The sequence below is a fragment of the Phyllostomus hastatus genome, unplaced genomic scaffold, assembly GCF_019186645.2.
Source record: "Phyllostomus hastatus isolate PE091 unplaced genomic scaffold, TTU_PhHast_1.1 phas_contig_34, whole genome shotgun sequence".
NCBI lineage: Eukaryota > Metazoa > Chordata > Mammalia > Chiroptera > Phyllostomidae > Phyllostomus > Phyllostomus hastatus.
The window spans coordinates 46,826,629-46,853,120 of record NW_025333857.1 but is presented as its reverse complement, the minus strand read 5'-3'; the positions used below and the strand labels follow the sequence as shown (position 1 = coordinate 46,853,120).

The 26,492-nt window shown below is 54.5% G+C and overlaps 1 protein-coding gene across 4 annotated transcripts; it reads right to left on the bottom strand.

Annotated features, from left to right (window-relative positions):
• Positions 1–1,125: 1,125 nt before the first annotated feature.
• TMEM8B (transmembrane protein 8B) lies at positions 1,126–25,605 on the bottom strand. Of its 4 annotated transcripts, none has more exons than XM_045840863.1 (13): positions 24,859–25,605; positions 20,311–20,500; positions 19,720–19,927; positions 12,988–13,121; positions 12,381–12,649; positions 11,446–11,771; positions 8,125–8,218; positions 7,809–7,932; positions 7,588–7,730; positions 7,202–7,380; positions 4,117–4,263; positions 3,867–3,983; positions 1,126–3,603 (listed from the first exon to the last, which is right to left on the bottom strand). In XM_045840863.1, the coding sequence occupies exons 1-13, from the start codon at positions 25,397–25,399 to the stop codon at positions 3,268–3,270; spliced, it is 2,808 nt and encodes a 935-aa protein (XP_045696819.1). In that variant the 5' UTR covers positions 25,400–25,605; the 3' UTR covers positions 1,126–3,267. The 4 variants fall into 4 exon arrangements, with proteins under 4 accessions (XP_045696819.1, XP_045696817.1, XP_045696818.1 ...); XM_045840861.1 differs by having other exon boundaries at positions 1,126–3,599; XM_045840862.1 differs by having other exon boundaries at positions 1,126–3,599; positions 12,988–13,112.
• Between the last annotated feature and the right edge of the window lie 887 nt (positions 25,606–26,492).

Below are 26,492 nucleotides of genomic sequence, written 5' to 3'. Positions count from 1 at the left end.
ACCTCTGTGACTTCCTGGGGAGCCATCTCCTGGGTGAGGAGGTGAGACTCATCAAGAAGATGGGCGACCACCTGACTAGAGCTCCCCAGGCTGGGATGGACGGGTAGCTCTTCGAAAGGCTCACCCTCAAGCAGAACTAGGAAGCCTTTGGAGCCCGGAGGCCTTTGAGGGGCCCCTCTCTCTGTATTTCCCTGGTGTCTGGCTTTTGCCTGAGCCTCTCCCTGAAACCCCACCCTGGAACGCTCTCCCATGCATTGAACCAAATGGAAACAATACAGCTTTTTGAAAAAATAATCTATAAAGACAAAACACCAATCTGTTGATGCTACTCTCCTACTTAAATCCCTCCAATGGCACGTTTCCCACAGGGTAGAAACCAGACCCCACCTATCCACCCAACCTCATTACTGGCTGCTTGCCCCCACCCCTGTTCCACCCACACTCTATCGGCCAGCCCAGGGACACTGAATTACTCCCAGTTCCCCAATAACTATCAGTCTTTCCTACCTCTCTGTCTCCCCAGTGCAGTTCCCTCTCATGCCCAAACTTTTTTTTTTTTTAGAGACAGAGTAAAGATTTTATTCACTCTCCAAGAAAGGAGAGGGGCTTAGTGTGGAGGGATACACCAGCACTGAGGGGTGGGGGCTTTGAGTTATTATTGGATTATAACTGGATTAGGAAAGGGTTGGGGGGTTGCTGTTGTGTGGCCTGTGAACTGCTGGGGCAGTGACAGGAGGCTGCTGTTTGCTTCAATGTTATCTTCTGCCTGTGGCTGTAGGGAGCTGTTCTGTTCTTGCTTTCTAGTAATTTCCAGTCAAGTCATTCTAGGGAAATAAGCAAGTTTTCTTATATCGATCACTGGACATGAAGGTGGGTGAGGAGGAGCCTGTCCACAGTCTGGAGAGATGGAGGATTCGAATGCTCTCTCTGAACCCCACAGAGACGGGGTTAGGAGGTTAGCCTGGGTCAAGCTTTCCACTGCCCCCTGCTTCCCTAGTCACAAGCCTCCGGAGGCCAGAGGAGAGGGAGAAGTAGAGAAGGTCCCCGTATGGGCCACCAACATGTTAGGGTGGTTGGTGATGCAGGCTGTGGAAGAATTCACAAGGAGAAGAAAGTGTAGATAGTAAAGTTTTTATTCACTTTCCAAGAGAGGAGAGGGGCACGGTGTGGAGAGACACACCAGCCCCAAACACTGCTTGACCTTTAGCTAACATACTGGACACATCACGTACCAGGCTGGGCACTGTACTGTGTCCTAGTGCCTTCCTGGCTGGGGACCAGGTGGAATGATGAAAATCTCAGGGAAAGGATACAATATAGACACCAGGGACCAGAGTGAACACTCTCCCAACATCTTGGCATATGAAAACTCATTCAATCCTCATCCACACACTCCCCTTCCAGAAAGCCCCTCCAGACCCATCCTAGCTGGCGAGGGGAGCGGGGCATGTCTGTCCCAGCTCTCTCTCCCTCTTCAGTGCCATCTGTATTCTGTTGACTCTGTCCTGAATCCCAGCTATTTGGGTTCACGGGTCCTGGTGACCTGACTCTACACATCTTAATGTGATAGAACAACATTCCTGATACAGGAACAGATACTTAGCTCACACCTCTCACTCCTTCTCACCATTCAGTTGGCCACACCAGTCTCTGCTCTGTACCCCAAGGAGGAGCTGTGATGGCAGAAACCACAGGACAAAGGGATGTGTTCTTGGCTTTTGACCTTCAAAAGCCTAGGCCTGAAAGGGAACATTAAGGCATAGACAAAAGTTTTGGGAGGAAACTTAAGTAAAAGTAAGGCTTCCCCACCTCCAGATTAACAAAATATTCTCTAAACCAGGGAGGGGAAAAAAAATGGAGAGGGGCCATGGTGAGAGCATTGGCACAGAGGGTCCAAAACGAGAGGGGCCCTGAGCCCCACTCCCTCAGCCAAGCCCCTGAGCAGGTTGCAGGATCTCAAAGTGGGAGCAACTCATGTCTTATTGGTCCAATAAAATCCAGAGCAGGACCCCAGAGTAGAAATGGCTCCAAGGTGCGTCTGGGTAGCCAAGGTGTCACAGGTCCTTGCACGTGGCACAGAAATGGTGGAGAGCCTGGGACTCAAAGGGGTTACACAGTCAGGACCGGGAAGGTGCTCTGGCATGGCCTGCCTGCGCCGCCGACTGAGGGTCAGGTGGAAGGACGGAAGTCTCAGGAGGTGGGTGCCACATGGACCACAGTGACCAGGAAGAACACTCTCCCAACATCTTTGCATTATTTAAGACCCTCGGAACTTAGCTGTGACTAGTGTGGAAAGAGAAGAAATTCCAAATTGACAAAGGATTATATTTTTGGCAGTCAGGCAAAATGGGGCTGAAAATAGAAGTTACATTCTTGTGATATTTCTTGCGCTTCTGAGATCTGTACCTGGTGGTCCAATTTCCTGGAGCCTCAGCTTGCTTCCCTGTTGGGTGTGGGTACCATAAGGGAGGTCTGTCCCGCTGATTTAAATGATCTCAGCACATCCCTCTTTCTCTCTCACACTCTCTCTCGGCTCCCTATTCCCAGCTGCTATAGCCTGACACCATGGGACCACAGCCGCAGACAGTAGCTCCAGCAGCTCGTTCCTGCTGGGCTCCCCTCACCCTGCTGACCTCCTCAAGGTCCCCCTCTCTCTCCCCTCCCCCACACCCTTGGCAGCAAAAAAGAGGCAGCATGGAACCAGCAAATACTTCACTGGAGACACACCAGACTCCACCTGCACGCACTCAAGACTCCAGCCCCCGTGTTCTGTAATTCCCCTCCCAGCACAGCTCAGCCCAGACACTGCCTCTGGGAAAGAGGCCTGAGGCCAGAGTGGCTGAGCTGCTGGGAAGATTTGGAAACTCCAGTCTTCCCAAGATGGACTCCACTGCCTCAGGAATGATGCCACCCCCGTCCTGAGAGGGCTTTGTCTCCCCAAGAAGGAATCCGTGTGCTCAGGAGGGCTCCATGTCCCCCGGAGGGGCTCCCCGCCCCTAGAAGGGACTGCCTGGTGCTGAGGGGGCTCTGCGGCCCTGCACAGGCTGCAGTCCTGAAGGAACCCACGGGTGCAGGGTGACTCCGGGCCTTCAGGAAGGATGCCAGGTCCCTGGAAGTGTTCCATGTCAAGAAAGACTCCAAGTCCTCAAGAAATACAGCTGTCTCTCATCCCTGGGAAGGCTCCACACCGCCTGGACAAACCCCAGGAAGGGCTCTCTGCCCCTAGGACGGGTTCACGTTCCCCAAGGGCCAGGCCCAAAGCCGCTCTCAGCTGGTACAGATACTGCTGACAGGCGTCCCTCCTGGGCCCACGAGGCCCAGCTCCTCCTGCTCATTGATGCACAGCTGGTAACCGCAGCCCCGGGCTCGGGCTCCGGAGGGGACCCGGTGGTCAGTCTTGGCACGAGGTGGCAGCAGGAACCCCACACTGCCGGCGATGAGCATGTGCCAAATGCTGTGAATGTAGAAGTAGTTGTCCCGGGTCTCCACGAAAGCATAGAGAAGGATGGCGCTGCCTGCAATAAGGCTGCCCGGGCACAGGTAGAAGAGCCAGCGGCGCCACGTGGGTGGGTAGCAGTGCCGGCGGCGGACACTGCGTACTGTCTGGGGGAGGCAGAGAAGTGGGGCTCAGGAATGCAAGGCCCTGGAACCCACACCAGAGCCCGTCACTCTCAGGCTCCCCTGAGCGGTGGCTGTGAGCTGAAGGAGCCTGCTAAGCCTAGAAGGGGCACCATGAGCAGAACCGTAATGATGACAGGGTCTGGGCCTGCCTTAAAGCGGGGACCAGTTACTCGGGGACCAGATACCCGGGGCCCTGCACCCAAGTCCCACTGGGATGCCCCACCCACAGTTTTCCCCACCCTTACCCAGGCTGTGGCCAAGATTCCCAGGGCGAAGAGACTGGGTCCAAGCAGGTTCCAGAGTCCATGCCGGTCGAGCTGCAGAGCCATGGACAGCAGCATAGCCCCCAGCAAATACAGCACCTAGGGAAAGAGGACTCCAGGGGCCAGGCCAGGAGGGAGAGGGGCCCTTGGTGATGCCCTCAGGGTGCGGTTGGGAATGGATTTCAGGTAGACTTGGGCTACAGTTGTCCCCCAGGGCCCATTCTGCACTGACCTGCTTGACCACAGGCTGTAAACGAGCCATGGCAATGACAGTGACCCACATGGACATTAAGGAGCCCAGGAAGTCACAGAACTGTAGCACATCGTAGTCCATGATGCAGAAAACCACAATGCCTGGCTGGTCACAGGCGTGATAGAACTGGAGAAAGAAATGACAGGCGTTGAGAGAACTGGGGGCAGAGGTGCAGGTCTACGCAACTGAAGACAGAGGCCACGGGGCAGGGGTGCTGCTGCCAGAGAAGCAGGGGTCAGAGGTCAGAGGTTGCACAGATTTGGGAAATACCCCACACCCAACTCCTGAGAAAAACACGGCATGAGGCCCGGTCTGCCTCATCAGCTGTACAGGGATCTATCTGCGGCCCGACCCTCATCTTCACCTTCCTAACGTTCCTGCTTCTGAAATGCGCTGCGGAGAACACTGGGCCAGGGAGGTCCAGGTCTCCCCCGCGAGGCCAATCCTTCCCCATCCCCTCAGGCTTGCTGCAGGTCCCATCCATAATCCTCCTCCTTGACCCAGGCTCTTGGCCCACCCAGACCACAAGCCTCCCCGCCTGTCCCAGTCTCTGCTGTTAGCTCAGACAGACTCTGAGTCGGGCTTCACCCTCAGGCCCCGCACGAACTGGTCCTCTTCATCACTGCCCACCCAGTGTAGACACGGTAAGAAAACAGACAGTCCCTCCGGCCACGGAGAAGAGCGCAGCCCCTCACACCACGGGGAACTACAAGGATGAGGCGGCGTCCACCTCTCCTGCACTGTGGGGAGCACAGGAAAGAGCAGGGTATTGAAGAGATTCCAAGGGGGGTGCAGGGCACACAAGTGGAATTGTGTCAAGGTGTTCCGGCACCTCAGTTAGAGAAATGAGGTCCACCATCAGCGCCCCTTTGGTCTGTGGTCCTGGTCCCTGCACCTCTCTGGACAGCGCACGGCCTCTGACATCCTGCGTTCCCTTATTTGTAAGGTCACCCAGGAGTTACCGCAGTTTTCTCTGCCTCAGGACATCTGCTGTCCCTTTTCCCTGAAGTTCTTCTAGCATTTATACGATGTGAGTACTGTTTGATGCCGAACACTAAGAACAGGTATGGCTGGAAGAATATCTTCAGTGCACAGACAATGGGGACACACAGTGCTCTGCGGACTTACGTCACCTGCCTTACGAGCCCTCCCAAAGGAAGCACCCCGGACGGGCCTCCGAGGACAAACACACACCACAGCGGCACACTCACTCCTCCCGGCTCCGGCCAGCTCCCGTCATGAAGGCTGGGGTTTGCAATGTGAGTTTGAGGTATAACACTTTCCCCCCGGAATTCTTCTTCCTGACCTCATCTTTCCCTTCGTCTTTTGTTCCCTTCATCACCTTCCTTAAGAAAGTAGAAGCTCTGTATGGGACGCCAGGCTCTACAGCCTCCCCCAGGGTTCCCACTGGGTGGCAGGTGTTTTATTCTCAGGTTGATCTGCCATTGTGTCCAGAAAATGAGGAGCCATCCAGGACTGAACACTCCGGAGCTGACGCCTGGGATGCTTGTGTGGAGTGCAGAACAGATACGCTCTCCCAGGTGGCCCGAGTACTCTTCCTAATTGTGAATCACATTAGATCTGCACACAGCCAGGAGCGGGATCAAGGAACAGCTGTTGCTAGAGGCTTTGGTCAGCAACAGTATAAGGGCGTCTGGCAATAAAGGGGAAAAACAGCGTCTAATATAAAAATAGAATGAGCACCGTCAGAGCGGGTCTAAAAAGGGGCCAGTAAAGCAAGCCTGGAACGTGCTCCTCTCGTCCAGCTTAAGGGGCCAAGGTCTGTCCACACGGCAAGGGGACAGAGAGGGCTGCTCCCCCTCATCTGCAGGTGACCATCCAGGAGAAACCGATGTATGACATGACCCTCAGTTTCGGGACATCTGCCCCCACTTTCTCCTAAGTGATAAGTAGGATTTTGCAATTTGGACATGGATCTGATCTATTAATGTTGAACAAGAGGGGCCCTATTGGTTTTCTGTGACATCTCTGTTGCTAAGACATGAGGAGAGTCTGAGTGCATCTAAGATTTTGGCAGTGCTCACAGGCAGACACTGTATGTCACAAGACGCCCAGAGCCCAGGGCTGAGACGAAAAGACCCCTAGATGCAGAATCCTAGGGTGGGAGACGAGGGGACCGTCTACATGGAGGTTAAGTCACATTAGCAGACCCAACCTCTGCCTTTCCTTAGAATATCTGTGATACACGCTTGTAATATGAATTTTTATGATTATAGAAGAGTAGGGAGACACAGATTGTGCAAATTCTGTAATGGAAAGGAAGGCGTTTAAAACTATATTAATCTTCATCAAAATATGTTCCTTTGGGCTGGGATTTTATATCACGTTGCCACTTCCCATGATGCCACAGAACACACTTGATCTGTAAAGTTTCTTAGGATTTTAAGAGCCAGACTGTTCTATAAATTACCCGATTATAGAGATCTCCTCTTCCTTCCAAAAGTTCCCATGACAATTCAAGGAGGCCATGGCTACTAAATGGAGAGACACCTTTCTATGCCGTAAGAAAGAACATGTTCACGTTGGAGAAACCCCCAGTGCAACGGAGAACGTGAGCACAGCACAGCCAGCCCTCACATCACGGAAGAATGCGATGAAACCGACCACGTGCCATGTAGCCACATAGGGGACAGTGCAGATGTCCTGCCCCCTGCAGATCCCTGGTGGTGAAGGCACAAACCCACACTGTAGAACAGAGTTACTCATCCAGCGAATTGAGGTAAAGGTCCCCTCCGCCCTCAGGGTGGACAGGCAGGGTGTGAGACGACTAGAAACCCCACACTGTCTGCAGTGGCTGTTGGCTATTTCAAGTTACAAACAGGCAAGTTCACTGATCCCAATGTGCCTTACAGAACTGACCACACGGTATGCACGCCATCACAGGAAAAGGCGGGGACGCACCGCTATAGAAGACAGTGAACTGGAGACAGCCTCCTATTGTGAAGATACGGACATCCCCAAGCTGGCGGAGAACACGGGGGAAATGTAGAACCTCACCCACCACATGGATAAGGACTCGGAGAAGACCGACGCCACCGCATACCGTGGAAAAGAACATGGTGAATGTGTAGACAGCAGCTTCCAGGACGTATCGGCTCCGAATGGCCAGGACCACGGGTGGCAAAAACATGAGGTTGCTCAGGCAGAGCAGCAGAGTGGACAGCAGCTGGAATCCGTAGGTGAGCGCATCCGCGCTGTCGGTGCAGCCCCAGCCCCGCCACCCTGCGGGTGGGGAAGGCACAGGAAGGAAGGGTACAGAAGGCAGCCAGGGGTTCCACAGACGATTCTTCTGGAAGCCTCTGGCGGCCTCGAGCTAAGCCAGTGCCACTACCAGGGGAGGCTGGTCTCACCCTAGTTCCGCCCTCCCATTCTCTCCTTGACGCCCCCTCCTGAGCCCCAGGAGCTCCCTTTCCCGCCCGGAGCACTCACCGGCCTTGCACTCGCAGGCTGCGTACAGGTAGTTGTGCGTGCGCAGCAGCTTGCACTGGCCGTAGGGCCCGCAGTCGTCCACACACGGGGACAGGAAGGTGCGCAGCCGCACCTCTGCAGTGGCGTTCCGGCACCGCACAAACCTGTGTACACAGGGGCGGTCACCCAAGGGCTCTCGGCCGCTCCCCCTGGCCCCTGTCACACAGCCACAAGCCACTCACCGAGGCCCCGCCCCGCACAGGGAGCGGAGGGTCAGGAACCAGGTCCCGGTCTGTGGGAACGGGATTCGAAGCCTGGCCACCCTGGAGGTGGCACTGACTGAGAGGAGGAAGCCAGCCAGGGACTCTGAGGGGGTAAAGGAGGGGTCAGTGAAAGGAAGGAGAGGTCAGCGTGGGACCAGGACCTAAAGAACCCTCACACATCTGCCCCCAATTCCCCGCCCCCAACCCTAGCCCATCTTCCAGCCATAACATTTCCCACCCATCCCCACCCCTTCTCCGACTACCAAGACTACCAACCATCTCACCTCCCCCTCACCTTTGGAGCAGGTCACTGCTGCATCCCCCAGACTCAGGGGCACCTCGTGAGTCAGGCATCCGAACACGGTCACATTTTCCTGGTGCAGGGAGCTCTGGGGGGGGGGGGCGCGGTAGAGGGGGGCAGGTATGAAGATGAAGCTGTCCGGCCCTGGAGGTCCTACCACCCCCACCCCGCTCCCAGACTCCTACACCTGTTAACCCCTGCCCGTAAACTCCTCCAGCCCTCACTGGACTTCACATTCCGGCAGGTGCTCTCAACACCAAGCTCTCCTCCATTTTCAGAACACAAAATCTGCCGCCTCAGCTTGCAAAGTCTGAGAAAAAGGCAAGGCCCAATTCGGAATCCTTTCTTTGGGCAGAGCGTTTAAACTGTTCAGGCTAAAGAGAACACCCTCTTTTTCAATCCTAGCTAGCTTGTGGCGGGGGAGGGGAGGGTGCTGTTGCTGGGAGTAGGAAGCAGTTGTGCAGGAAGGTGACTGTGAGGCTTTCAGTCACCATCACCTCTTCCCCTGAGTCTGAAGGCAGGAGGCGTGCAAAGAAACGCGCTCCTCCTCAGGTGAAGTGATGAGATACTGAAGGGCGGTGACAGAGTGCCCGAGGGATTAAATGTAGCGACCTGGCTGGGGCGAAGGGAAACAGGATACCCACAGGAGTGAATGCACAGGCTCGTCTACAGGATTAAAGGTTGCCATAAGCTCACCTCATTCAAGAAGGATTTGAGGCAGCTTATCAAATGCAAATAACAGGATAAAATAAATGTAAGAGGAAAACTGAAAAAGCAGGATAGGAAAAATAAAGATTGCCCCTAAATGTGGGCCGTATATTTGATGCTGGCTTCCAAGCAACCAAAGCAGAGAAAGAAACACGATGAGTGACCGGATTTGTGAGCCCGTAAAATAAAGGTTCATCAGAGTCACGGAAGTACAGCAGCCGAAGGTGTGGCTCTCAGCTAAGTCCTCGTGAAAGAAGCACTGTGTACTGTTGTGCGTCTCGTCCTCACCGACAGGAGTGAATGTCATACAACTTGCTTATAAGTTTCCTCAATGCAGGCCCAGGGCAATATGCCAAAGTACTACTCAGTGAAAGTCATTCTGGGGGAGAGCCAAAGATAAAAAATGCTCCCTAGGTATCGCAGCTCTCTGATTCAAATGACCAATTCTCGATCCAAGGGAAAAACATCGAAATACTTGGAAAGATAGGAGTAGATGTGCCGTCCTGGCCAGTGTGGCTCAGTCGGCTGGAGCATCATCTCATAAATCAGAAAGCTGCGGGTTTGACTCCTGGTCAGGGCGCGTGGCTAGGTTGTGGGTTCTGTCTGGTCGGCGCCTGTAAGAGGAATCGGATATGTGTTTCTCTCTCACATCGATGTTTCTCTCCATCTCGCCCTCCCTTTCCCTCTAAAATCAATAAGCATGTCCTTGTGTGAGGATAAAAAGAGCAGATGTGCCCATATACCTTTCAGAACAAATGTGACAGCTGCCCGAGGTGTGCAGCAAGGGCCCCATCGCATGGAGATGGGGGGATGTAAACAGGTGCCCGTGAGAGTGAGCGGACAAGAGCGCAGAGAGGAGCAGGGTGGGAGCTGCGGAGGGCTGGGCCCCCACGCTCAGGATGCCGAGGAGGAACAAGCATGCGTACAGCTGGTCTCTGATATGGGCTCCCAGGTTTCAAGGTCAAATCAAGACTTCACTGTCACTGCCCGGAGGCATGGCAATAAGCAAACACAAAATACAAACAGCATTAGAACACAGTCAGACAGAATTGAATATGAAAATAAGGAACACCTTCAGGCTGAAGACTCGGCTCTCTCCTGACCCGCAGGACCACTTGAAAGTTCTCAGCCATGTCCCATAAAAGACCACATCGGGCCACAGGCCGGGTCACAGGCCGGCTCATAGGAAAATGGTCCCTGCCCCCAGGGCTGGGGGACAGGAGAATGAAAAGGGCCCATGGCTGGGGGATCCTTGTTGGATCAATGCCAACCTAAGACAGTCTCGAGTGGCCTGATGCAGGGCACTGCCCTCAGCCCAGTCGTACTCACAGCTGGACACAGTGACTAAGAGGCACGGAGGGCTGGCTCGTCAACTGCGTGATCACACAAAGCGGAGATGTTAGGCCATGCCTCAAAGATGAACATGAATTCTTCCATTTGGGTTAAAAAGTTCACTGCAAAAATATGAGATGGGAACTGGCAGCAGGGCTCATGAACCAAGCTCGACGCACAGAAACATGTATGCCCATTGGTTACAGTCAGACACATGCTACCAGTTAAAGCGGGAGAGGACCTGGAAGATGTGCACCGAAAGGCCACGCGGTTGTGTTATGAGAACGTCTTCCTCTATTTCCTAAAGCTTTTACATGTGATCCTATTATTCTTATAATTAACAAGTAAATGAATACAATTGTTTTGAAGAAAATAAAAAAGAAGGAAAAGAAGGAGACCCAGATCTCTTAATTCACCCCGAGCCGCAGGTGGTCAGCGTGGGGCAGCAGTGGAAAGAGGACGGCTAATCTCAGGCTGCACGCGTGCAGCAGAACCCCGGTCACCACCTGCGATCACTCATCCAGAGACCCGAGGACCAGACGTCTGACCTGACCGGGGAGGGAGCGGAGGATGGGGAGAGGTCTCAGATGCCGACAGTGAGCAGCTTTGAGAAAGCTGAGGGGCGTCTGACCGGCAGCCAGTACAGGACAGGGATGTCACAGACGTGCCGCGGCAACACACAGATGTGAGGAACAGGGGAAACGGTGCAGGGAAAGAGGAGGCTATGGAAACTCTCTGTTCTTTCTACTCGGTTTTTCTATAAGCTTCAAAATGCTCTGATCAATCAAGTCTATTAACTTTTTTTTTTGAAGGACTAGGATAGATTTAACAAAATATAGTTTCTGGGGCAAAACAAAGATCAGTGAGTGGGTAAAGATCCACGGAGGCAGGTTTCCGTGGAACGTCAGGCCTGCCTTTAGTAATCGGAGCTGTCTAAATGTGGACTGCGTGGCCTCGGGCCGTGAACTCCCCACCACGGGATGTGTGCATGGTAGGCGAACACTCGCCACAGAGAGTGGCCCTGAGTGACAGGCACATAGGCTACAAAACTGGGGAACTGCTGGCCACTCTGAACTGCCCTGGCTGAGCCAGCCTATTTGTAGAGCGGGCCATACTCCGGGCCTGTTTTTGACCAGAACTGGGCTAAGACATGGTCTCTGATCATAAAGTTGGGCGAAAGCAACCTGCATGGGCTTCCAGGAGGAGGTAATGACCCTGGCACCTTCTTTTCCGAGTTCCCCCATAGGGGTAACCCCCCTGCTCCCCACAAAGTACCGCATTGAGGTGAAGCTCCAAGCTAAGGACGCCTCCGCTGTCCAGCACTGGCAGCAGCCTCAGGCCAAACACGGCGGGGCGCTCGGGAGGGAGGGCCACGCTGGGGCCGAAGAAGATGTAGAAGTGGACGGAGAAGGTGTCCAGCTCGTTGCGCAGAGTGGGGCGCACCGGCCAGCAGTGCTCAGGCGGAGATGGGGCCCCAGGAGCCTCCACGGGGGCCCCGAGCGATGGTGGCTCTAGGGGCAGGGGTTGGTTGCCCAGTGACTGGGGCATGTTCATGGCGGCTCCCGGGACCAGGGCACGGGACAGGCTGGGCTTCGGACACTCTGTGAGGCAGAGGAAGTCAGAGCTGAGGCCTGCCGCCTTCACAGCCCTGCAGCCCCACCTCGAACCAGATCTGAGCCAGACAGGATTTAGCAAAGGGTGGGGAGGGGTGAGAACGAGAACTGAGTGTCCCTGGGAGTGTGAGGCATCCAGGGTCACCGGATAGGGCCCAGGGGTTTCCTAGTGGTCACAGCAAATAGATTATCGTGTTGAAGGGAATCAAGGTCAAGGTCATCTCTCCTCCCCCCAAGGACACTGTTGAAACAGATGACTGACCCTCTCACTGACTTGCAGGGGCTCTCACAAGGCCAGTGTCCCAGAGGCCCTAGCTGTCCCTCCCTGCCTACCCCAGGAAGCTGAAAGAGACTAAGTTAAGAAAAGTGATCGGGCCCCTCAGAAAGCTCCAAAAAGTGGGAAATGACCCAAAGGCCTTCCAGTGACATGAAGGTCCAAGTGGGAGGGCTTCAGGGAGCATGGAGAAGCCTGGGTGGGGCCAGGGAGGTTGTAGGGACACAGCACAGGGGCACTGGACACAGCCACCATGCCTGCCTCGTCCCAGTCACAGATGTCAACACAGGCTGGGGGACTGGGGCAGATGTGGGGCTTCTGACCTTGCAACCGCACACACAGCTGGAAGCGGACGGTCCTTCCAGAGCCCCGGGATGGCATCTCCACACGCACGTAGACCCAGCGCCCCCAAGGGGGCAGTGCTAGCTCCAGCTGGCACGCAGAGGCACCTCCACAGGCCACAGAGCTTGAGTTGTGCAGGGGTGGGGCCTTGGGACGTAGGCGCAGTGTCAGGGGGCAGGCGGATGCCCCGCGGCCCCCCACACACACCAGCTGTGCTGAAACCCTGTAAGTGAAGCTGGGCACAAAGACCCTGGGCAGAGGGAGGTCGGGGGGTAAGAAAACACAGGGTATGGAAAGGTGAGAGGGACACCAGAGTGAGGGACACGCTGGGAAGAAGGGGGTGGGGAGGAGTAAGGGGCACAGGAGAACAGGAGGCCTTTTCGAGTCCTCGCCTCTGTGCTGGGAGAGAGGGAGGCAGGGGTGCACCCCACCCTGGGGCTCTGGGTGGCCCAGCTGTCCAGCGTGGCCAGAGGGAAAGCAGGAACAGGCAGGTAGGCTAAGAGGCCAAGAGAACCCTGTTCCCTGTTTGAGGCCAGGGAAGGAAGAGGGAAAGGACCAGGTTTGGGGTTGGGGGTGGGTTTGACTTACTTGTACAGGGCTGAGCGATTGTGGGGGGACAGGGTTTGCTCCGAGGGACGGCCAGGCACCAGCACAGCAACGTCCAGCAAACGCCGGACAATCAGTTGCGGCTGAAGGAGGTACTGACACTCATCCTGGAGACCCTGAGAGAAAGCAGGCATGGTAGGGGGACAGGGACAGCATGGGCGCTACTGTGGCTAAACGAACAGAACCGGAGGGTCGGGGAGCCACCCTCCTCCGGTCTCCTGCTCCCAGGGCAGTGGCTGAGGTCTGAGTTCTGGGTCCTTCCTGCCTGCTTACCTCTGTCCCTCCTAGGTCTGCAGGATCTGTTGTGATCCTCAGCATTGGCTGAGGTTCAGGATTCAAAGTCAGGCCCTTCTGACAATCAGGCTTTGTCCACCCCTCCTCCAACCTAACCTCCCCATCCCCAGCATTCCTAACAGCCCCTCCAGGTAATTTCAAACCACCCCACCCTCCACCAAGCCCACAGGAACTTAAACCCTGGCTCCCTTTGGGCGTTGGAAAGTTCCAAGAAGGCCTCTGTCCAAACCGCCTCCCTCTCCCGCAGTGTGAACCTTTGACTTCCTTTGTTCCCCACCTGCCCACCCTGAGTGCTTGTCCAGTTTCTGCTTTAACACCCCCAGGGAAGGGCCATTTTTTTACCTCCAGACTGTAAGCAACTTGAGAGCAGGAACCTGGTCTTATTTCACTTTTGTTTCCCCAGACTCAGAGCCTAGTGTAAAGTGTACACCTCACAACTGAGTTTGCTGAATCAACGAATGAAGAAATGAATCGCCCTGACTGGCATGGCTGAGTGGGCTGGGCATCGTGCTGCAAACTGAAAGGCTGCCAGTTCGATTCCTGGTCAGGGCACATGCCTGGGTTGCGGGCCAGGTCCCCATGTGGGGGCCTACAAGAGGCATCCGATCAATGTTTCTCTCCCTCTCTCTTTCTCCATTCCTTCGTCTCTCTCTAAAAATAAATAAATAAAATCTTAAAAAACAAAAACGAATCAACCCAGCTGGAGGAAGCTCTTATCTTTGTGAAGCCAAAGCCTGTCTTCTGTCTCCCCTCCCACTGCTCGGTCTCAAGGGACCCACAGATATGTCTGCCCCTTCTGATTAGGGAACAGTCTAGAGAACAGCCACATCCCCCTGAGTGGCCCTTCTGGGTCAGATCCCTCACCCCCCTCAGCTGACAGCACCCGTGGCCCACGCAGCCTCAGCAGTCTTTGGTGAGCACAGCCTCACACACTCCAGTTCCACTTCTGCAGCGCCTGCAGCTGCCTGAGCCTTGCAACTGTGGCAGCTCAGGGAGGAGGGGCCTCCTGATTAGGTTTCCCTATCTTCTGGACAGACGTCCTCGTGCCGGCCTAATACACTAGAGGCCACTTTTCACTCAAGTGTTTATTCTGACCGAGACATGTCTCTAAACCTTGTCCTGGGCTCCGACACCCCACGGAGCTCCGTGTCATGGAGCAAGCCGGCCAAGGCACAGACTTCCAGCAGAGCTCCCGGAGGCTGGCAGGAGGCCTGGGCAGATGCCAGGGCAGAAAATCCCATTTCCCTCTGCCTGGAATTTTTCTGTGATTTTTTGCATCACTGCATCCCTAATGCCTAGCACACCATCTGGCAAACACTAGGGGCTAAAAAAAATATCTGTTGAGTTAAAGATTGGATATCAAAAAGAACGGTGCACTCAGGGAGCTCCTGAGCCACCTCCCAGCTTGGAGACCTCAGTCTCCGATATCCAAAGCAGACGTCCCTCGTCTTTGCTGTCAGACTCTAAGGACCAGAACTCCTGTCACGAGTAATTTCATCAACCTCGCTTCCTTCCACAGGGATCGCCCGCAGTAATCTTATGGTGAGCGATCCCCCAGGGCAGGGGCCTGTGCCCAGGAGGTGGCCCATTTCCTTGTTGGACAGTCCGGGGGCAGAAAAACTTTGCTCCACATTTTGCTTGCTACTGGCTTAACTGAAGGATCAGTGGACATGACCTCAGTGGTTAAGATGTGCTCCTTCCTTAAACTATGGAAGATGCCCATCTACAACCCCTCCCTCACTGTAAGGGTGGGGGGCGTTCACTCAGTCAGTGGACACTGGGGAGGGTGCAGAGATGCAGCAGCCGTCGCCCCGTGATGGGGCTAGAGAGAGGGCACCGGGACTCAAGGCCTCCAGAGCTGCCGAGACGGAAGCCAAGTGAGAGTGCAACAGAGTCCGCATCAGCAGTCATGGGAGGAACGGGGTCAAAGCCAGGAAACTTGAGAAACCACAAGGGCCAAAAGTGAGAAATGGGTGTGAAACAAAACAGTCTGCAAGAAGCTGGAGCAGAAGGCCTTAAACTGAGTCCTAGACTGTCCTGGTATGGGTGGCCTGGGCTTTTTCAGAAAGGCCTGAGCAGCCCTGGCTGGTGTGGCCCAGTGGACTGAGTGCTGGTCTGCTAACCCAAGGGTCACTGGTTCAATTCCCAGTCAGGGCACGTGCCTGGGTTGCAGGCCAGGTCCCCAGTAGGAGGCTCATGAGAGGCAACCACACATTGATATTTCTCTTTCTCTCTCTTCCCCTCTCTCTAAAAATAAATAAATAAAATCTTTATTAAAAGAAAGAAAGGCCTGAGCAGAGTAGCCAATCCCAGGCTCTGGACAGGGCTTGCAGACTGAAGACACCCCAAAACCCTCGGCCTTCTCCATCAGACAATCCCTGTACCAAGTACAGGCCCTGGCCCGCCATCCATCAGAGGCAGTCAACACGGAAGTAAATGAATGCTGGACAGACTACCGGGGGCAAGCGTGGAAGGAGGGAGACCACTTAAAAGATTGCTGTAATGGCCCAGAAGAAGGATGAGGGTAGGTGTGCTAAGAGTGGAAACACAGAGAAGTAGATGCATTCGGGGCATGCTTTAGAAGCAGAGTCAACGAGACTTTTCTTTGTGAATAGGCTGTAGAGAAATAAGGCGGGAAGAAGAATCAAGTATGACACCTACAGGTGGAGCTGAAACAACTGGTGAGTGGGAGCACCACTCGCCGAGAAGACGACTGGAGGAAGAAAAGACTCGGGATTGGAAGAAGCAAGATGGGAATTGAAGAGATTTTTACTCTTGGCCCTGTTTTGATTTGCACATGCCAAGTCTGAGACATTTCTGAGACATCTAATTGGTGATGTCAAGTAAGCAGTTGATCATAAAGTCTGAGATTCAAAGAAATTAGAACTCACTGAATACACTTGGAAGGCATTCACTTGTAGGTGGTACTTAAAACCACTGTACTGGAGGCCCCTAGCAAGAGAATGGACAAAGAAGAAAGGAGTTGTCCCCAGACCAAGCACTGGGGCCCCCACAACATGTCTGATCAAGCCAAGGAGATGCCAGGAAAGGAGGCAGAGGAGGGGTGGGTGGTGGGCAGGAGGAAAACCAGGATGGTTCTGTAAAGTTGCAAAATCCAAAGAGGAGAGTCTTTCAAGAAGAGAAGAGTAATACAAGGAACTTATTAGCAGCTAGTTACTAGTTAACTCTGGAGAGGGGAAGTGGGGGCTGGGAGGAGACGAAGGGAAGATGAAAACTTACTTTTCACTGCCTTTTGTACCTTTCGAATGTTGTACCAGATGCATATATGACCTAATTGAAACACAAATAAAATAATTTAGGAGGCAGAGGAAGAGCGGAATGAGCACCGTTAGCAAATTTAACCTCTTCAGTTGACATACTAAGCCACGCTTCGCCCTAGTTGGTGGATTCGACCAAATCCTTTCTTCTATACAATCTGCTCCTTCAGTTTCCTTAAGGTTGTTGTCATTATTTCACCTGCTTTCATTTACTTTCAGATGTTAGACCGGAGAGAGGAGGCATTCAAGGAGAACTGTGCCCCAGACATTTGCAGGACTTCCCCACAACAAGCCATTTGGGTGCCAGGCGTTACCCACAGCCCAAAGGCCTGCCCCTTGGAGCAGACTGGCAGCTGAGCACCTCAGGATGAACACATGGTCCAAGACAGGAAAAGCAAGGAGATGGAGGGCATGGGTCACAATGGAAGAGGTTGACAGGAAGAAGGGGAAAGGAAAGGAGGAGAAGTGAGATCCGTCTTGGACACTATGAGTTTGAGAAGACAGCAGAGGAGCAGCACACACCTATCTGGCCCCCACTACACGCCAGCCTCTGTGCGGGTGCTGGGATACAGAGTGAGTGACACAGACACAGGGGCCAGCAGCAGTGTGGGACCAGCGCTCAGGACAGTGGCCTGGACCAGATAAGTCCCTTTCCTCTTAGAATTTCTTAAGGCTCCCTGTCACTGTCAGGATGAAGTTCAAACTTCTAGGTCCTTCATGATCTGGCCTCTTCTCACCCCTCCAATCCCTTACCCATCCCAGCAACTGCTCCACACTGAACCGCTCCAGCTCTCAGCCTTTAGCCCATGCTACTCCACCACCTAGAATGCCTTTCCCTGCCTTCCCCACTTCGGGCCTCACTTTCTAACAGGGACCTAAGAGCATTTCCACCGTACTACCAAGCTGAACTGGCCACCTCTCTTTTGTCCTCTTAAAACATCTCCTAACATACATCCTATGTATCTGTGTCTGAAGCACCCAACCCACGGCTTGGGACACAGCAGGTGCTCGAGGACTAAGGTCTGAAGGGAAGTCTGCGCTTACCCCCGAAGCTAAGGAGGGCCCTAGAAACAGCACTGCCTTCTTGTTGCTTGAACTCTTCAGTCCCCACCCAAGGATATCCTTGAATGCACATGACTTCCTGTCTTGGCCAAGACGCATAGGAAGTCAAGACTTGGAATAAGGAGGAAGCAACTCAAGAAGATGGAGCCCTGGAGGGAATGTTCTAGACAACTACCCACAGGCTTGAATCTAAGGAATTACCCAGACAACTTAAGAATCCGTAGAGGCCCATTTAAGATTCCGAAAGGTAATCAAACTCTCAGATGGACCACAAAGGTGATCTTTTCTTCCCTACCCCCACCTCACCCCATTCCCACCCTCTGAGCCTCTGGAACAGGCCTGACTGAAAAGCTGCATCTCTCACGGCGTCCAGGTCTGCTGCCACTCACGGGCAAGGTGGAACTGTGCCCTCTTCTCTCAAACCTCGCCACACCCCAGGGAGCTCTGCTGACTAGGGTTCCAGCTTGCGGCACCATGTCCCCCAGACCCCACTTGCTACCTCTAGTTGCAAATGGATGTGTCAGCCGAACCTGGTTCTGACCTCTCCTAACCAGGCCTCAGCCCCACAGTCCAGCCAGGTCTGGGCACCACCACCACCACCCCCCGCCCTCGGCTCCTCCTGATCACTCAGAAGGGTTTCTAGATCATTACAGCAGGGCTTCAGAAGGATCTTCCCTGTCAGTCCTCACAAAGAGAATCCGGGATCAGAGTCAGGATCAGCAACAGGCTCTTTGGAATTTGGCCAAAGACATAAGACATTCCTCCAAACAGAATAATCCTTACTCAGTTCTGATGGGAATCAAGACCTACCTAGGCCTCAGAGCCATTTCCAGGGGAGCTCCCAACCCACTCTCATCCAGAGGGCTGGCTCCCAGACCTTGACAGGAAGTTCTCTCATGCATCGCTCTCAGGAAAAGCAGGCCTATCACTGAGGTCTCCAGACACTGCCTCAGCCCTAGTTCCCATTCTGAAACCAGCAGTGCCAGCGCACGGGGCCCTGTGCGACTCTCAGCTCATTCAGGTGCAGCAGGAGGAAGAGAGGTGAATCTACCACAGTCACAGAGCCCCTGCCCTCAAGGGACTCAGCCTGGAGCATTATCTACGAATCAAACCTTCTTTTGATTGAGAATCTCTGTCTCTCTCAAACTCTCGGTGGCCAAACCCTGACAGCGTTCATGTTCTGCAGCATCCTGTTCTTTAAATCCTCGCTCTGGTTACTCTCAGTCCTTACCGCTGGCCCACACACACTTGGCTCTCTCACTCTTGACAATGACCAGCTTATCACACCCTCCCTTCCCACCAACAGACAGGAGTAAGAAAACTACAGATCCTCTCACTACATGTAAGAAGTCTGCCCAATACCCAGGTATTGGCAGCAAATACCTGGGTATTGCTGGCAGCAAAACTTTGTGGCATTTCCTTCCCCTCCCGACCAGAATGAAAAAGCACTCTGACCTTTGAACCGACACTTCAGATTCTAACCACCTCTGCTCTGTGAAACCAGTGCAGATATTTGGAGGAAAGGGAGGCAACAGTCAGGACAGACACCAGCCTCCTCTTAACAGGAAAAAGGGCTGCTACCCTGCCCCAGAGTGCTCTCACATGGCCTTCCGGGGGTGCAGGGAGCCGAAACTATGATGCAGGGGGAACACATGCTCCTGGATGGACTAACAACTGGGCTGTTGCCCACGAGAGTCTGCAGGGCTATCCTGGGTTTGTGCAGCAGCATTTGACTCATCCCTAGCTGGCTTCCGGACACCTCAATGAATTCTTGCACTTTGCCACAAGAAGGGACACTGCTCTGCAATGCCGGGGCCTCTGGCTGACTGCAGACTCTGGACTTTCTCTTCAGCTCATGTGGACCCACCGTGTCCTCCCAAGGCTCCCAAACTGCCTGGTACAGGTCTTGGGTTCTGGCCCACCAAGTGACCTGCTGGCCTCTAGCTAGGCTCCACCCCGGCCACCATGATGCTGTCGCCCATCCTGGTACAAGCTGGTGCTCCAGGTAACCCCTGGGGGGAGTTCAGCAGAGATGGAGAAGCAACTCTGGCCCCTCATGCCCTGGACAGTATCAACCCACCTTGACGGAGATGTGGCCATGGGCCTGGGGAAGGTGGGCGGCCAAGAACCAGTCCCCAGGTAAGGGGCTGCTGACGTTAAAGATGCCTGAGGTGCGGTTGGGCAGTGTCCAGCTGAGGGTCAGTGAGAACACCCCAGGCACAGCTGTGTCCCCTGGGAAGTGTGTGTGCAGGGGATTGATGACAGGAGGTGCCCCAGACCGGAAATACCTGGAGACCAGAATGAGGAGAGGAGGAAAGCAGGCAATGAGGTGGGGGATGGGAGGTGGGGGATGGGAAACGGGGAAAGGGGAGGAGAACGGTCATCGCCACCAGCAAACAAGTAGACTCCCAACACTGACACAGGCAACAAGGTGGTGCCAGGTCTGGGGTCAGCACAGACAGGGGGCAAAAGGTCCGCTCAGGAACTCACACAAACAGTACTAATGAAGTCATCAGGAATCACGGGGCTTGGCCCTCAGTCATACTTCAATCTCAACACGAGTCAGGGGTCAGGGTTAGGAGGTCAGTTTAGATACTCATGAAGTCACACTTTAGCTTGGAAAGCGGTCCAGGGTGAGCAGCGGGGCCCGGAGGCGAACTCGTACACTCACACAGTCACACTCTGGTCTGGGCAGTGGTCCCCAAAGGACCCCCCCTGCTCCTTGAAGATGATGAGGTTCCAAACAGCCAGGAACGTGTCCTCAGGAACGTGGAAGTGGAAGAGTTCGGTGCTGGCAAAGGAGCGGAAAGGACTCAGCTTGCGGGGTGAGCAGGTGGAGTAATCGGTCAGGAAGAGGCCTCCTGGGAGCAGGTCAGAAAGAAAGGGGCAGGAAGGACAGAGGGCACGTCCGTTAAGCGGCAGGCACATGGGTCTCAGCAACAGCACCAACTCAACAAATGCTCTTCTCTGGTGGCCCTAGCCATCATCTGCTTTAGTTCTTACAATGACCTTGACAAAAATGACCTGTTTTTATAGATAAGGAAACTGAGGCTTAAACCTACATCTGCATAAATCCAAGACCAGGCCCCTTTGCATGACCCCACAGCTACCCCTCACTTAGGAGTCATTGTTCTCCTCTCACTGAGCCTAACAAAACAGAGGTGTGGACTGCGAGCATGCGCGTTTGAGTGTTGGCACGGGCTCTTAGGCCTCTGAGTGGGCTGCGACTCCACCTGTGGGGCTGGGGAGTCAGTGTGAAACTGTGTAACTTCCTTGTTTATTTTCCTCCTCTTTCTATTCCCCTGTGGTCAGGAGAAGGAAAAAACCTCAGAAGCTTCACAAAAGTTGCCTGTATACTGGCTCCGGGTAGGAGGGGGAGGGGAAAGTGTGGTGAGTCTGCCAGGGGCCTTCTTGGGTGGCAGAGGCAAGGACAGGAGCTGGCAGGCCACCACACAAGCCCCTGGGAAAGGAGGAGAGGCACCAGGCCCTCTGGGACTCAGAATGAGCAGCCCGAGGGCGCTTCCCGGAGGGAGGCCCAGGGAGGCAGTCAGTTGGGGACTTGGTGGAATCTCAAACCACTTGGGAATATTCATATTCAGAGCAGGGGGAGGGGGCTCAGCTCTAAGTGAAATGCCCAGATACCTGAGCACGGCTGTTGGGAGCAGAGCCAAAGTGAACGGGAAAGTCTGGTGTCAGCAGCTAGCCAGGCAAACCCAAGGGGGCTAGCACTGCTGTTAAAGCAAAAATAACCCAGTAGTTCTGCTGCATTGGGAAGAGAGTCCCAACTGGCAGGCAAAGTTCTGGGGAATCTGACTGCTCCAAAGACTTAAGAGCAGCCCCAGAGAACCCAGAAGATGACCTCAGGCAGGAGAGAAGGTTAGGAAATCAGCAGCTTTTGGGGGGGGGGGGCGGGGGCGGAAGGAGTGGGTGAGGGGAGACTCTGAGGCAGAGTTTTCAGCCCAGTAGGAAATACCCACAGGGCCTAACTAGCCTTACAATCCCCCTCTCTGGAAATGGGAGCCATAACCCCAAAAATTAGGTATTTGAAATAACAGAGAACGAGGCATCTGGGAGAGGGAGGCTGCTGAGGGAGGCAACTCGGGGTAATGTCAGCCCCACTCCATTGCAGCCACCTCAGGAGTCACCCTGCAGAGAGCTGGGGGCTGCTGGCCCCAGACTGGCCTGAGTTTATCTTCAAAGGCCAAGGTTACACCCAAGGGCTAGTCTGTCCAGTGCAGACCACAGGGTCAGTCTCATCTGTCAGCAAGGAGACCTGCCACCTTGCAAGCTGAGCACTGCCCAGGAACCAGAGGCTCACAGAGCAGCCTTCTGAGAGCCGTGGCGGTGTATCCGAAAGGAACGAAGGGGAATGAACCAATGGATGGGGGGACAGGTTTCCTAGGAGCCCTGGCTATGACAACTGGCAGGCAGAGAGCCAAGAGCTTTATAGCCTGGATAACAATTGTCACAAGAAAGCAGAGCTCTGGAGCACCCTCAGCTGGGGTTGGGGTGTTGGTACCAGGATGGGTCATAGAATGAGACATTGCTACTGTGGGAAAGAAATCTTCACCAGGCCCCCCGTGCAGTGCAGACTCTCAGAGAGCTGCTCCTGAAAAGCAGCTAACAATCTTTGGGAAGCAATGGACAGACAAGCACACAGAGTCCTGTGACTCAAAGCTGTAACATGGCATGGCCTGGATGCTGGGAAAGTAGTTCAGCCACTCCAGAAGGGGCCAGGGACTGCAGAGGTCCCAAGAGAGGCTGGCAGGAAAAGGGAGTGAGCAGCAACTGGTGGTGGGGGGAACCTAGAAATTCTGAGGGCAAATGCTTGAGAAAGCGTCCGCTTTCACACTGAGCTTTGGTCGGGGGTTTCACCAGGGCCAACAGAGCTGTGTCCCAGAGGAAGCATGCATAAGGCTCTAAGCAAGCTCAGATGAACCCGTCCTGGGTGCCCTGGTAGTTCCTTCCAGGTGAAGCTCAGGGGGTTCTCTACCACCACCTGAAACACACATGCATACACACACACACACACACACACACACACACACACACAGGCTGAGGCTGACCCTGCTAATGACAGCACTGGGTAGAACAAGAGGTCATTTCTGGAATGGCAAGGCATGCCCAGATTATGAAAACACAGTCAGCTGAGCCCAAGGAAAAGACCCAAGGATTGAAGTAGGACCAGGAGACCCAGGAGATACCTTCCATTCCTGAAATAAGATTGAAGCCAACAATAAGCATTTATTCAGACCAATGGCACTACTATGGTCCTCCCCTCAGTCAACAATCTCTCACCCCCTGCCCCTGTGGGTCACAGAGCACTCCTGCAGGCCGGGCCACAGCTTCCAAGGCAGTGACTCTCAGCAGCACTCCAGGCTGCCCTGCCTGCAGAGGGCTTATTCAGCACTCTGTTCTGGCCTCATTACAATTCTCCCCAAACCACCTAAACCTGCTTCTGGACAGTCATATTTTAATCCACATCTTTCAGCTGTCCACAGCTCTGTGGCTGTCAGTACCCTCCTCCCCGAGCCAGCTCCTGCTTGCTCAGCGGGCTCGTGAACAATGAACAAAGAAGCCATGAACTGGGCCCAAGGGCAGGCATTCCCCTCACCCAACTGAAAACCTGACCTGCCACTACATCTGCTAAGTGCCCCATTTCTCAGAAGCAAGAGCCAGCACTGAGTCCTACTATGGCTCCTTCCTTGAAGAAGATAGGCTGGGGGGGCAAATAGATTACTTGTATCTGTTGTGAGAGGCATCCAACACTGCCTCCAGACATGGAGCTATGCACTGGGAAGGTAACACTTCAGTGATCTGTCTACAGGGGCAGAAAGAGCTGAAGGGAACATGTGTGGGCCATGACATGTACCTTCCACCTTGCACAATAATATGGGGTGCTCGGAGGACACACAGGCTCACATGCACCCTACACAACATGCATGTGCCTACACTCACCAATGCACAAGCATGTACACACAGTGCATGCGCCCAGCATTCCCACAGATCCCTCAGGTATACACACTCAGGCGCGTAAGTGTCCAGTGAACTTGGACATCTCTTCAGGAGGGGTGACCTTTGACACGCATTGATCTCCCCAAGCTTGTGCACTGAACCAAGACCCCAGAGCTCATTGAAACCCAGCTCCCACCCCCAGCTACTCTGCTGTTATTGCCAAAGTCTCCTTCAGGCACATGTCTACCCTGTCTAGAGTGCCACCCACCAGAGGTGGCTGAGGCCTGGGGCCATGCAGACCATAGTCATCTCCTTAGGATGGGGCCATTTTTATGGTACATCTCCTATGGCAAGGACCACCACCCCCAACATTCTACCCATTAAGAAGTCAGACCTCTCCCTCTCCTATCCGAATCACTGCCTTGCTGGACGGTGGCCCTAGGATGACAGCTGGCAAATTGGGACCAGTTTGTGGATGAAGCCCCCCGCTTGTGGGCAAACAGAGGAGAAGGCAGGTTGTGCTCTGAGCCTTTGCCCACTTGGGTTTGTTTTCCTATTTATTAGGCACATGTTGCAGTGGGGGAAAAATACACTAGTGTGGGATAGAAATTAGGAACTTTTTTTTAGCTTCAGTGCTGCCATTTACAAGCTGTATGACCTTGAGCAAATTGCTCCCCTACTGAGCCTCAGTTTCCCCATCTGTAAAACAGCCTCTGAGTTTCAACCCTGCTCTGAAAGTGTCAGTGGTTATTTCTAGCCAAATCAAGCTTATTTGGAACAAAACTCATTACAGGAAGAAAACTCGTTATAATGATGACTAACCCGTGTCCATCTGTTTGCTACATGTTATTTTCAAAACTGCTTTCATAAACCTATATTAAGGCATGTCCAATATTTCAAAAGTTTAGGCTAGCTCTTCCCACACTGGACTAGAGGCTGTCTGGTGTGGGGCCATGTCCTCCCACCAAACTTTATGAGCAGGAGCAAGACCTCCTTGCAAAAGCAAGAGTCAAAGTGGGGGCAGATGGACACCAGGACAGAAAACCTGGGAGTCTCTGCCTTCAGTGCTATTAAGCCACCTGTTACCTCTCTTCTGACCCTGCCAACTCCTCTCGGATGTGTAACAACCCTTTCCACCCTGGTTCTCCCCACTTCTTCCCCAATGATTTGGTTACCAAGGTCCCACCTCTCCCCACTCGCTCCAGTCCACCCCTCCCTGCCAGAACCCCATCCCTGCCTCAGCCTTTGCTGCTTCTGCACTCACCAGCCCCTGGGCCAAGGACAGAAAACAGCAACAGCAGCAACAGGGCTGGCGGCAGCCGGAGCCCAGACCTGAGTCGAGGCTGGGAGAGGGGCAGGGTGTGAGAGAGAGGGGTGGGTAGTGGGAGAGACTTGGGTAAACACAGAGATGAGGGCAAAGGCTGAGATAATGGGTCGGATTGAGCTGGGCACAAGGGCTTCAATAAGGACAGGGGATGGGGTGCAAGGAGAGGCTGTGATGGGGACTGGAGCAAGGGCAGGGTTTGGGCCCTGGGTTTAAGCAAACACTGGGGTTGGGATTGGGACAGGAGCTGGGCTGGGATTTGTGACAGGGGGTGTAACCAGGGCAGAGACGGGGGTGGAGGCCAGGTCAGGGTCTGGGACTGGGGCTGGACGGGGGGCATGGGTTGGAACCTGGACCTGGGCATTCGCTGGTACTCAGGCCGGAACTGGGACCGATTTGGGAAGCAGGGCGAGGGAGGGGCCGGAGGCCAGGGCCCGGGTAGGGATAATAGGACTCGGGGCCAGGACAAGGGCTGGGCCATGGCCCGGGGCGGGGGCGGGGCCGGACAGGCCAGCGCGGGGCGCTCGCTGAGCTGACCCGCGGCTCCGCTCCCCACCCCTGGGGGGGTGGCCTCCGGTGTCCTGGCGGGCCCGGGGCCGGGGTCGGGCTGGCTGAGGCCGAGCCAGGGACCTGGATAGGAGTTCAGGCCTGGGCGACTCCGGGCTGCGCTGAACCGGCGATAACCAGGCCCCGCGGCGGCGGCAGCGGCCGGAGCCTGACGTCATATGGTGCCCCGCCCCTCGGTCAGTCGGATTGGTCCCTACTGGGCTCCGAGGACAGGCTCCGCCCAGCCCCTGCTACCCGAGCCCCAGCGTTTCCCATCCCAACCACCGAGTCCCCCTCAAGTCCTCACAGGCCCCAATGACAGCTCCACAAACATCTCATGGGAACACTACAGTGACCCTCACAAACCCAGACACCCACGGACGTCCCCACAGATCTCCGCAAACCCTACCCAGAGACTTTCAAAAAGATTCCACAAACCCCTTTAAAAGACGTGAACCCTTTAGGTTCGTCCGCTCCAGGTCCAATGCAGACTCTCAGGAGACCTCCCCCACCCGAGAAGTGACCAGATTGCTGCTGACACTGAGACTACTAGGCGTTCCAGTTGCCCTGGTAACGGATCCCTTCTCTTCCGGCCAGGGTTCCAGAGGCTTCAATCAAGTCCCTCCATCCGCCCCTGGCCCCTTCCCCTCCCAACCTCCCCTGATCCTTTGCTAATTTCTGCAGGTGTCCCAGTCTCCTCCCCATGCTGTAGGCTTGCCGGCAAGGCCTGTCACCACACAGCACCCGGCAGCTGGGTTTCATCCACAGCCTAGAGCCTTCCCTCTCTCGGGGCTAACACTTCCCAGTTCCAGCTTCAGACAGGATCCTGACCTAAGGACTTGTAAAAACCAAGCCAAAGCCCAGAGGTATGTAGCCTCCTATGGCCCCTCCTCCAAGCCCACATCCCATTCCCCTCCTAACACCTTCTGTCCCTTCCCTCAGTCCAACCCCCACCCCATTCTCTACTTTTCAACCTTACCCTCTATCCCATTCTTCACCCCAAACCCCCATCCTCTAGTCCTCCACAC

What these genes read in the sequence shown, in the direction of transcription:
- TMEM8B (XM_045840861.1), bottom strand. Translation starts at nt 25,399, where the DNA reads ATGGCCCAGCCCTTGTCCTGGCCCCGAGTCCTATTATCCCTACCCGGG. An exon ending in AATCGCTCAGCCCTGTACAA is followed by an intron (nt 12,650 to 12,987) that starts GTAAGTCAAACC and finishes CCCTCTGCCCAG; the next exon opens with GGTCTTTGTGCCCAGCTTCA. An exon ending in GCTGTGTGTGCGGTTGCAAG is followed by an intron (nt 11,772 to 12,380) that starts GTCAGAAGCCCC and finishes TCTGCCTCACAG; the next exon opens with AGTGTCCGAAGCCCAGCCTG.